At 42.9% G+C, this 12,030-nt stretch overlaps 1 protein-coding gene across 1 annotated transcript in view; it reads left to right on the top strand.

The window, feature by feature from the left end:
* The window catches only part of DNAH5 (dynein axonemal heavy chain 5), a 148,469-nt gene that overhangs the window by 15,936 nt on the left and 120,503 nt on the right, over window positions 1-12,030 (top strand). Inside the window, exons 5-9 of the mRNA XM_007954200.1 lie at window positions 837-1,058; window positions 6,376-6,513; window positions 7,535-7,711; window positions 10,440-10,553; window positions 11,626-11,733. Coding sequence (XP_007952391.1) covers window positions 837-1,058; window positions 6,376-6,513; window positions 7,535-7,711; window positions 10,440-10,553; window positions 11,626-11,733 — 759 coding nt within the window. The remainder of the gene's footprint in view (window positions 1-836; window positions 1,059-6,375; window positions 6,514-7,534; window positions 7,712-10,439; window positions 10,554-11,625; window positions 11,734-12,030) is intronic.

Raw genomic sequence — 12,030 nt, 5'->3', positions numbered from 1 at the left:
ATATATATGGTAGCTCTGGTGGCATAGTGAATAAGGCATTTGACTACTAACCTGAAGGTCAGTGGTTCAAACCCACCAGCTGCTCCATGGAAGGAAGACTAGTTGATCTACTTCTGTAAAGATTTACAGCCTTGGAAACCCAATGGGGGTTGCTATGTGTTGGAAACAACTTGATGACAGTGAGGTTTTTTTTTTTTAATTATTTAATAATACATATACATACACACATATGCATATACACACATATATACCTATATATACACACACACACATATATATATTTAGCATTTAAAGCAAGCAGTTAAAAGGACATTTTCCTCAAATCTATTGAGTAAGACAAGTTAGTATTCAGTTTTTTAACCAAAATTGATAAAGATCCTATATGTTCATGTGAGTTTATGTAGATGACAATGAATAAATTCTTTCCTTTTAAAAAGCGTTCCCCATGCTTAATTTATTATCCTTCTGTTGTCCATAGGGTCATTGTGAGTTGGAGATGACTCGATGGCAGTAACAACAAAAGCACATTTATTTAATGATTTATTTTATACACATCAAGTCAGATTTCTAAAACTGATGTATGACTTTATTTACTGTGCAAAGTAAAGTCCATGTGTGTAAGTCTTCCCCCTGCCTCCAGCTTGCTTGTAGCAAATAAGCTGAGAAATAAACTGCTTTTGTTTGGATGATTGCCATTTGGAGTATTGTAAAATTTCTTTCTAACCAGTTATCGTAAGTACTGGATAAGCAATGAAGTAACACTTAGAAATGACCTGGTAGCCCTGTTGCCAGTTAAGGTCATTTTCACTGTGAAGGACCTTCTAATCGTTTCCCAGGAATTGAGCTTTAACGTGCTGGACACCGCTGATGGGGGCCTGCTAAACAGCATGAGACGTTTGCTCTCAGACATCTTCATTCCTGCTCTCAAAGCCACGGACCATGGCTGGGGTGAGCGTGACAGTCTTCAGGAGGTGTCCAGCATCCGGCAGGACTTCCTCTGCTCTCTGGAAGGCTTTGTGAGTGTTCTGGCAGGGGCTCAAGAGAGCCTGAAAGAGAAGGTAAGAATAACTAAGTAGTTTTTTTTTTAAATTGTCAAACGGTGAACAAACATAATGTGCACATGAATGACCCTTCCCTTGTTGGTGATGGACACCATGGAGTCAATTCCAACTCACAGTGACCTGTTTGACAGGGCAGAACTGCCCCATAGCGTTTTCTAGTCTGTAATTTCTACAAGAGCAGATCACCAACTTTTTCTCCTGTGGAGCCACTGGGTGGATTTGAACTGCCAACCTTTTACTTAGAAGTTGAATGCTTTACCGTTACATCCACAGGGCTCCTTGATACTCCTCTTAGCTGGTCTTAATTTAACCACCTCACAAATCCTGAAACACATGTGTAGCATTTTTGTGGTCCCCTGAGGGGTGGGAGTAACTAGATTTAAATTTATTAATTTGTAGTGATAAATGCTTGTTGGGATTTCATACACATGTTGACGGTAATGTAGGGTCATGTCAGATGTTTGGCTCCAGAGAGAAGAGTGGAAGTGCTTGTGGTATTGCTGTTCCTCCTAGAGCAAAATGGGTTTGGAAGCAGGAGTGTTTGTATGTGGTGGGCAGTGGGAAGGGGTGAAAGGAAATTCTGAAGAGGTGGAAGACAGAGAAAAGAATTATCTGGGAGAAAGTGGATTGGGCTGCATGATTGAGCTAGTGACCCAAACGGGCTTTAAATAAGTTTGGCAAATGAGAGATTTAGCTTCTGTAAGATTTCTGTTACCTGCCATAGGCCTGGAGTCCCTGAATGGTGCAAGAAGTTAAAGTACCTGGGTGCTAACTGACAGGTTGGCAGAGGTGCCTCAGACAGAAGGTCTGGCTGCTTCTGACACTCAACCATTGAAAATCCTGTGGAGCACATTCTGCTCTGAGACACATGCGTCACCATGAGTTTTAATTAATTGGTGGCAACTGGTTACCGTAGGCCTAGGTTTGTGATTACTTGTGTGTGTGTGTGTGTGTGGGTGGGTGTGTGTGTGTGAGAGAGAGGAGGGAGGCGGAAGGGAGAGAAAGAGAGAGAAAAAAGGGAGGGAGAGGGAGAGGGAGAGAGAAGATTAGGGAACAAACAGAAGATCAAGCACAAACGGCCATAGTGAATTGGGTTCCATGGTCAGGATGACACTCCCCCCTCTCCAAGGAGTACTGAGATCTGTGGCGATATTGAAAGGGTCCTGGTAGAAGAAGGTTAAGAGCTTGGCTGCTAACTGAAAGGTTAGCAGTTTGAACCCACACAGCAGCTCTGTGGAGAAAGTTCCTGGCCATCTGCTCATGTAACGATTACAGCCTGGAAAATCCTGGAGGACAGTTCTGCTCTGTCACACGGAGTCGTCAGGCGTCACTAGTCATCTCAACAGCACTCAACAATGCCTGCTGGGATCTTGGGGGATGGAAGCGTTGCTGTGGTCAGGTGCTGTTGAGTAGGCCGAGTCGTAGTGGCCCCATCCATGTGCAACAGAACGGAGCACTGCCACCCACACGCTCGTTGCTAAATTGGAGTCCCTTGTTGCAGCCACTGCCAGGCCATCTCATCGAGGGTGTTCCTCTTTTTTGCTGACCCTCTACTTTACCAAGCATGATGTCCTTCAGGACCAAAGTAAGCAGGGTGAAGTCCCACCATTCTCAGTTCTAAGGAGCGTTCTGGCTGTACTTCTTTCAAGACGGGTTTCTTTGTTCTCCTGGTGGTCCGTGGTATATTTAATATTCCTCACCCACACCATTATTCAAATGCATGAATTCCTCTTCCATCTTCCTTATTCATTGTCCAGCTTTCCTGTGCACATGAGGCAACTGAAAACACCATGGCTTGGGTCAGGTGTACCTTAGTCTTCAAAGTGATGTCTTTGCTTTTTAACACTTTAAAGAAGTCTTTTACAGCAGACCTACCCAATGCAGTATGTCATCTGATTTCCTGACTGCTGCTTCCATGGGCATTGTTTGTGGATCCAAGTAAAGTGAAATCCTTGACAATCCTTGACAACTTAAGTCTGTTCTTCATTTGTCATGATGTTGCTTATTGGTCCGGTTGTGAAGATTTTTGTTTTCTTTGTACTGAGATATAATCCATACTGGAGGCTGTAGTCTTTGATCTTCATCAGGGTTTCAAGTCATCTTCAATTTCAGCAAGCAGGGTTGTGTCATTTGCATAGCACAGGTTGTTAATGAGTCTTCCTGCAGTCCTGATACTGTGTTCTTCTTCATATTGTCCAGCTTCTAGGATTATTTGCTCAGCCTACAGATTGAGTTATTATGGTGACAGGACACAACTCTGACACCCACTTTTCCTGGTTTTAAACCATGCACTACCCCCTTATTCTGTTCCAATGAGTGCCTCTCATACAGTTCCACGTGAGCACAATTAAGTGTTTTGGAATTCCCATTGTTGGCAACATAATCCATAATTTGTTATGATCTGCACAGTTGAAAGCCATTGTGTAGGCAACAGAACATAGCTAAACATCTTTCTGGTATTCGCTGCTTTCAGCCAAGGTCCATCTGACATCAGTGAAGACAAGTCTCATTCCATGTTCTCTTCTGAATCTGACTTGAATTTCTGGCAGTTCCCTGTCAAGATACTGCTGCAATCATTTTTGAATTATCTTCAGCAAAATTTTACTTGTGTGTGATATTCATGATATTATTTGATAATGTTCACATTCTGTTGGATCACCTTTCCTTGGAATGGGCACAAATATGGATCTCTTCCAGTCAGTTGGCCAGGTAGCTGTCTTCAAATTTCTTGGCATAAATCAGTGAGCTTCTCCAGCACTGCATCTGTTTGTTGAAACATCTCAGTGGGTTAGTGTCAATTCCTGGAGCCTTGCTTTTCCCCAATTTCTTCAGTGCAGGTTGGTCTTCTTCCTTCAGTACCAATGGTTCTTGATCATTTGTGACCTCCTGAAATGGTTGAACATCGACCAGTTCTTTTTGGGACAGTGACTCTGAGTATTCCTTCTGTCTTCTTTTGATGCTTCCTGCATCATTCAGTATATTGCCCTTAGGATCCTTCAGTATTGCAATTTGAGGCTTGAATTTCTTCTTCAGTTTGAGAAATTTGGAATGTGTTCTTCCCTTTTTGTTTTTTAACTACAGATCTTTGAACATTTTATTATAGTACTCTGTTTTCTTCAGCTTTCCTTTGAAATCTTCTGTTCAGGTTTTTAATTCATCATTTCTTCTGCTTTAGCTGCTCTGTGACAACCATTGATATATTGGGGGAAGGGAGTGTTTGACTTTGAAAACTGTGGAATGAGGGAGTTGAGCAAACGTTAGCCAGATAGGGCAGGATGATTCCAGTTCACATGTGAGTTATAGTTGCAGTTAACCATGATGCAGGCCACATAATGATACATATGTTGGACCAATGAAATTACAGACAGTCCATATAAGCAGCATTTTCATTTGGTTCCACTTTATATTGTAATTCCAGGGCCAGGTACTGTTGAGATGATTTTCCTTATGGTAACCCTAGGCATGTCTGAGTAGAACTATGCCCCCTGGTATTTTCAGGGGCTGATTTTTTTAGAACTAGGTTGCCAGGCCTTTCTTCCAAGGCACCTCTGGGTAGACTTGAACCCCCAATTTTTCAGTTAGCAGCTGAGTGTGATAACCTTTTGTACTACCCAGGGGCTCTTCATATTGTAAGAGAGATGTTAAAAAAGTGAGGTGGACACCTGCCCAGGAAGAGTCAGAACCAGCCATTTCATGAAGCCCACACTCTACCCCTAGAAGCCAGGGAGCACTCTAGGAGATGTGGAGGGTGGAAGGTGTAGTGTGGGAGAGGTTGCAGTCACTGGGTTGGATCCTGAAGATGAGCAATAACTTGAAGGAGGCTGGAAGGGCCTTCCAGGCTAGAGAGCAGCATGAACAAAGGCACAGGGGGTGGAGGGTGTGTGGCCCAGTGGGTTCTGCAGAACTCGATCAGAGAGCAGCAAAGGGAGACTCAGGGAGCCGAGCCAGGCCCAGGGAGGGCAGGGCAGAGTCTCTGCAGCCTGAGGTGGACAGGGCCATCACAGGGCCTGGCCACAAGCAGTCATGGCTGAGCAGCCTGGACTGCGGAGGTCAGGGCTGGCAGGGCTTCGTTAGTACACCAAGGATGGAAATGAGCAATCTCAAAGGGGACGTCCAGATAAGGCTGTGGGCAGGGCCCCCTGTAGCAGGCCCCCGCAGGATACCCTCTGCTGGCTTCAAGGGAGCAGAGGGCAAACCTAGCATCTGACACCTGCATGCTCCAACCAACATCTTGCACCATGGTCCTTGGCTGTGTTGGAGTTGGAGAGTGACAGGTAACTCACCCCTTCATGCTGGTTCTGAGCCAATTGAGAAAAATGTTGGTTTTATTTTTGGTGAAGCTGGATTGGGCTTGAGACGTGAATTCAGAAAGTGACCTTGTGCTGCCGGGTATACCTTCACCAGAAGGGAAATGCCCTTTCCAGATGCTGCGGGGCACTAGGGGAGTCAGTGTTTCACTGCTGTCAGTAGTAGCCACTGTCACATCGGCCCCAGCTCGTGGTGACATCGTGTGTGGTGAACAAAGAGTATGGTTGTGATTCATGGAGCTTGTACTGGCTTATTTTTGGAAGTAGGTCACCAGGTCTTTCTTCCTGGTCTGTATTCGGTGTAGGAGTTATCATTTTTGAAAAATATATTTGGTTTCTTTGTCAAGCCAAAAATGCCTCCCCAGCTCCTGAGTAAGTGTTTGCCATTGAACTTGCTCACTCTGAGTGTTGCTGGCTAAGGGAGCACTCTTTTCTGTTGCTTAGTTTTGAAAAAGACAAAATAACAGGTTAGAAACTACCCCTCCCTGTGTCAATTTCCTTGAAGCTGTCTATCTTACTTTCATGTTTCATGATGTGGCTGGATAATCCCCAAGTTCCCTGTGAGTTACCAAAATCTGTAATGTTAGTTTTCCCCGCTTTCTTGTTCACTTTTTTTTTTTTTTTTACCAACCCAAAGTTTGACTGCAGAATTAATAACCTTGACTGGTGTGCTTAATACTTAAGGGAAGATTGGGAGTTATGTATGTTACCATGCTTTCACGAGTCTGGGCTTGAGGGAGCTAGAGTATTCCCACAAAGTCTTCTTAGAGTATTACCCACAAGATCCTCCCGGAGTACTCCCGCAACATTCTGCCAGAGTATTCCTAAGAAGTCCTCCTAGAGGATTCCTGCAAGATCCTGCCAGTCTATTCCCTCAAGATCCTCCTACATTACTCCTGCAAGATCCTGCCGGAGTATTCCCAAGAGATCCTTCTCTGCTTAGGCGTCGGCCAAAAGATATGTGTGTGTTTAAAAGCATCATCATGTTTAATTTTCCATTTCATTAGGTGAACCTTCAAAAGTGCGACATATTTGAACTGAAGAACCTGAGGGAACCCATAGACTATTTGGCTGTAGCTAATAATCCTGAGACACTGGAAAAGATAGAGGGGTGTATGAAAGTATGGATCAAACAGACGGAACAGGTAATTTTCTGAAACAGACATTTGTTTTCAGATGCTGTGTAATTGAACTAGGTATTTTCCACACAGGCCTCCCAAAGATGAATGATTCAATTTGCTGTTCAGTTACAATCATTAGTTAAGAAGAGATAATAAAAATGATAAGAAATGAAAATAAATGGATAGAAGGCTGAGTTTTGCCAGTTTTTTCTCAAACTATAATTTATATTGGAGAAGTATAATGCATATTATAATCCAATGTGTCTTCCAAAACGGAGCTCAAAACTTAAACCTATACAAAAATATTTTTGTAAGAGTCCTGTATGAAGGTGGCTATCATGTCAAAAAGTAAACACAATTAAAATGAACTAACTGAAGTGATGGGGTTCTCCAAGGTTATCCATACGTGACTGGCCAGGGAAACTTACTGATGTTAAAACAAAAACACTAAACCCACTGCTGTTGAGTCAGTTCTGACCCCTAGTGACCCTACAGGACAGAGTAGAACTTCCCCCCAGAGTTTCCAAGGCTGTAATCTTTATGGAAACAGACTGCCTCATCTTTCTACCACAGAGTGGCTGGTGGGTTCAAACTGCCAGCCCTTTGGTTAGCAGCCAAGTACCTGTTGTTGTTGTTTGCCGTCGAGTCGGCCCTGACTCATAGCGACCCCTCCTTGGGTTTCCGAGGCAGTATCACTACGGAAGTAGGATTGCCCAACCTTCCTTCGGAGGAGTGGCTGGGGGTTTGAACCGCCAGCCTTCTCGTGAGCAGTCAAGTGCCTTAGGCACTATGCTACCAGAGCTCCTAGCCAAGTACCTAAAGCTCCTTAAATAAGTAGTTTGTAGTTGGAACAAGCTAACTAAATTTTTGTTGAAGTTTTAAAAGTGGTTCATGTTAAACAAGTGAAAGGCTGTCATTCGAAGCCTGTAAATGAACAAAAATCTTCATCACTCAGATAGCATAGTTTCTTACTTATCTTCTGCTGGTGAGAACTGTGCTCTCTCCAGCCCGTTCAGTGGTGCACGTTTCCTGTGTGCATTTGCAGGTCCTTGCTGAAAACAACCAGCTGCGGACGGAAGCTGATGACCTGGGCCCGCGAGCGGAGCTGGAGCACTGGAAGAAAAGGCTGTCCAAGTTTAACTGCCTCGTGGACCAGTTGAAAGGCCCAGACGTGAAGGCTGTGCTGGCGGTGCTGGCTGCGGCCCGCTCCAGACTCCTGAAGGTTGTCAGCCAGCTCCTGGTGCTTTATGAGGCGGGCACGTGAATTTTCTCTAGGTGTTTTCACGGCCTCGGGTTACTAGGAATAGGGAGATATGACACTTTCATTAAAAAGATTGGGTAACATTGCCCTTATGTAACTTTGGGTGCTGTGGAAATAGCCTTTGAATTAAAGAGATGTGTGTTGCCATACACACACACACATGTGGACACAGACAGACACAGATGCACACATAGTAAAACCTGCAAGAGCTGAACCCTGTCAGAGAAGGAAAACTCAAATATTTTTTTCCACTAAAATAAGCAATAGCAAAAGGGGTAAGACTGAACTCTGTCAAAGGCAGAAACCTTGCAAGACCCAAGAAACAAGGCAGTCCTTTTGAGTTCTAGCTCTCACAGGTTTCATTGTGTGTGTGTGTGTGTGTGTGTGTAAAACGCATTGCTGTTGAATCAATGCCGACTCATAGTGACCACATAGTACAGAATAGAACTGCCCCCACAGGCTTTCCAAGGCTGGGAATCTTTACGCAGGCAGATTGCCACAGCTTTCTCCCACAGAGTGACTGGTGGGTTCGAACTGCCGACCTTATGGTTAGCAGCAAGAGCTTAACCTCTATACCACATAGGCTCCTCTGTGTGTGTGTGCGTATATACATAAATACATTCATATATACATATATACATAATTCATACATTTATATGCATATGTATATGTGTGTGTGTGTGTGTGTGTGTATTTGTTGTTGTTGTTATGTGCCATCGAGTCAGACCTGACTCATAGCGACCCCTCCTTGGGTTTCCGAGGTGGTATCACTACAGAAGTAGATTGCCCAACCTTCCTTCCGAGGAGTGGCTGGTGGGTTTGAACCGCCAGCCTTCTGGTTAGCAGTCAAGTGCCTTAGGCACTACGCTACCAGAGCTCCCATATATATATATATATATGTATGTATATATGTGTATATGTTGTTATGTGCTGTTGAGTCAGACCCGACTCTTAGGGGCTTAAAACAACATTTCTTCATTTCCCAGCTTCTGGGTCAGGAGTTTGGGCATAGCTTAGCTGTGTGCCTCTGGCTCAGGGTCTCTCATGGGCTGCATTTGGGGTGTTGGCTCATCTAGGGGAGGATCACTTCCATGTTCATACATGTGGTTGTGGGCAGGATTCACTTCCCTGAGCTGGCTGTTCACCAGAGACCACCCTCAGGTCTTGGCCATGTGGACCCCTCCCTGGAGCAGCTCACAACAATTGTAAATGAGTAAGTGAGAGAGTCAGAAAGAACATCCAACATGCAAACCACAGTGTAGTCCCAGGCCTGATGACCCGCCATTTTTATTGTATTCTCTTTATTAGAAGCAAGTCACTAGGTTCAGCCCAGGATGAAGGGTAGGGGATGACACAGGAGAAGAAACACCAGGAATTCCTGGTCATTGATGACCATCTTAGAGGCTGCCTGCCCCACCACAAACACTATTTATCAGCTACATACGTGGATGCTTCAGTCCACAAGTAATTTAAATAATTAATAATAATTTGTTTCAGTAACTGTGCTTTCCATTTACTTTATGTCATTGGTCAAAGAAGAGTGAGAGGTAAGCCTTGCAATACACCTCAGAAATACGTTATCAGTTGTTGTTGTTAGGTGCTGTTGAGTCAGCTCCAACTCGTGGCAACAACAGAACAAAACCAGCCTCGCAATCATGGTGTTTGAGTCCACTGTTGCAGCCACTCTGCCAGTCCATCCCAGTGAGGGTTTTCCTCTTTTTCACTGACTCACTTTAACAGGCATGATGTCCTCCATGGACTGGTCCCTCCTGATAACATGTCCAAAGTGCATGAGATGAAGTCTCACCATCATTGCTTCCAAGGAGCTTCTGGCATACTTCTAAGACAGATTTGTTAATTCTTCTTGGAGGACATGGCATACGCAGTGTCCTTTACCAACACCATAATTCAAAGCCATCTATTAGTCTTCAGTCTTCCTTATTCATTGTCCAGCTTTTTAATGCTTATGAGGCAATTGAAAATACTGTGTCTTGCATCGGGTGCGACTTTGTCCTCAAAGTGACATCTTTGCTTTTTAACACTTTAAAGAGTTCTTTTGTAGTGGATTCATCCAGTGTGACACCTTGTTTTATTTCTTGATTTCTATTAGTAGAACTCCCATGAAGTCAATCAAATGCATTGTCTTGTTTTTAAAAACTTCTTTTTACATCTCCTCCTTTTATGTATCTTTCCATTTTGATGCTCCTATCTCACAGCACAGTCCTGGCACATGGTTGGCAGTTAATAAATAATTGCTTCACTAATGGATGAACAAAAGTATAAGGATGAAAGGGAGTTCAGGTTAGAAAAGAGGGAAGATAGGAACCATGGGAGTGAGGTACAGAATGGGTCCAGCAGCCAGTAGAGGGGCAAGGTGTGGGGTGAAATGAGGTGTTGTGTCATCTTGCTCCTCTGTTCCAGTCAATGCATTGATTTCATTTAGTCAATATTTTACAATTGCTCTTCAACGTAAGCAATGTCCCTCGCCCCTCTGATTCAATTCTATGCAAAATGCATTGAACAAATGGATAGTCTGACCCCAGGGACTGGTGGTGACTCTTAAACCCACTGCCGTGGAGTCGATTTTGACTCATAGCGGCACTATGAGGTGGTGACTCTCAGTGGTCGTTACATCGGAAGTTCCTGAATTAATAATTGCATTACAATTCCTTTCCTTTATTGTGCTTAGGCTTGGCGGGAGATGGATGTTCGGATCACAGATGCAGCTAATGAAGCGAAGGACAATGTCAGATATTTGTACACTCTTGAAAAATGCTGTGATCCCTTGTACAGCAGTGATCCTGTGAGTTCAGAACTTCTACTCTCTGGTCTACTGATGACCCATGTACACCTGATCAACTGAGTGCCAAGTGTCTGTCTCTTCATTGCTATTACAGTCTGTTGGAAAGTGTATGTGTGTGTGTGTTTAGAGAGAAGATGTCTATCAGATGTTACGGTTAGCAAAAACATTTATTGCATATGATCTTTTCTAGTAAATATTGCAAGTGACATTGTAGACTTTGTCCCAAAGAACTATGGGAAAGATATGGCTATAGCTTTTTGATCTTTTAGCTTACAGAGTACCTACTTTTTAAAAATTTTTCATTGTGATTTGGGTGAAAGTTTACAGAGCAAATTCACTTTCCACACAGCAGCTCACATATACTTTGTCTCATGGTACTGACTACAGTCTCCCACAATGCAACAGCTCCCCTCCCACTTCTTTCCCATAGTTACCTCTTCCCTGTGTCCTTCCCTCCCATGCCCTCCTGCCTCCCAAGCTATCTCCCTGTGCATACACAACCCTTCTGTTCTCCCATGATTGTTCTCTCCAAGGAGTTAATCTACCTAATGTAAATGTTCAGCTCATATGCCTGTCTTTTGTTTGGCTGGAAGCCACAAGAGTGGGTTCAGTTCCAGACCTGAAGGGCAGCTAGGGGCCATAGTCAGAGTGGTTCCACCAGGCTCTATCAGACCAGCAAACCTGGTCTTTTTTTTTTAAATGATTTTGAATTTTGTTCCACATTGTTCTCCTACTTTGTCCAGGATCTCCTACATCTATCCCCCTCTGAGTGCATAGTACTTACTTTTATGTGTTAGAAAATTAATTATTCACAAACCTTCTTGTCAGTAACAGCAAGTTACTGTTTCTTGCACTGAAATAAAATTTGATGAACCATCTATGACCAAAATAATAAAAATAAAGTGATCATGAAATAGATGATATTCATGCAAAGCATTAGATCATATTTTATAAATTTTAATGGAATCACTTAGATAAACTTGATTCTAATGGAAACAGAATAATCAGTCTATTATTAAGTTGCTAAATTTGCTCTTTTTTCCCCCTGAAAACTTTTGTGGTTATCTTCCAGATATCCATGATTGATGCTATTCCTACACTTATAAATGCAATCAAAATGATCTACAGTATCTCTCATTACTATAACACCTCTGAGAAGATAACGTCTTTGTTTGTAAAGGTAAGTGTGCAGCACAGGCTCTGAGGTCACGTGTATTTCTTTGTCATTAGTCAGTTTTCTGATAACTAAAGTTTACTACAGTGACACAATCCAGTGTCTAAATATCTTTTTTTTTTTTTAAGATTTTGTTCTTTATTTTTCATTCATGTTGAATCAAATATTTCTTTATTTTTAAAAATTTTTTAAAAATTTTTTATTGTGATTTGGGTGAAGATTTACCGAGAAAATTCACTTTCCATACAGCAGTTCATACATACTTTGTCTCATGTCACTGACCACAGTTTAAAAACTATGGAA

The sequence above is a fragment of the Orycteropus afer genome, unplaced genomic scaffold, assembly GCF_000298275.1.
Source record: "Orycteropus afer afer isolate SDZICR_OR568_19922 unplaced genomic scaffold, OryAfe1.0 scaffold00442, whole genome shotgun sequence".
NCBI classification, from domain to species: domain Eukaryota; kingdom Metazoa; phylum Chordata; class Mammalia; order Tubulidentata; family Orycteropodidae; genus Orycteropus; species Orycteropus afer.
The sequence above is the reverse complement of the archived record's forward strand: the minus strand, read 5'-3'. Positions and strand labels throughout refer to the sequence as shown.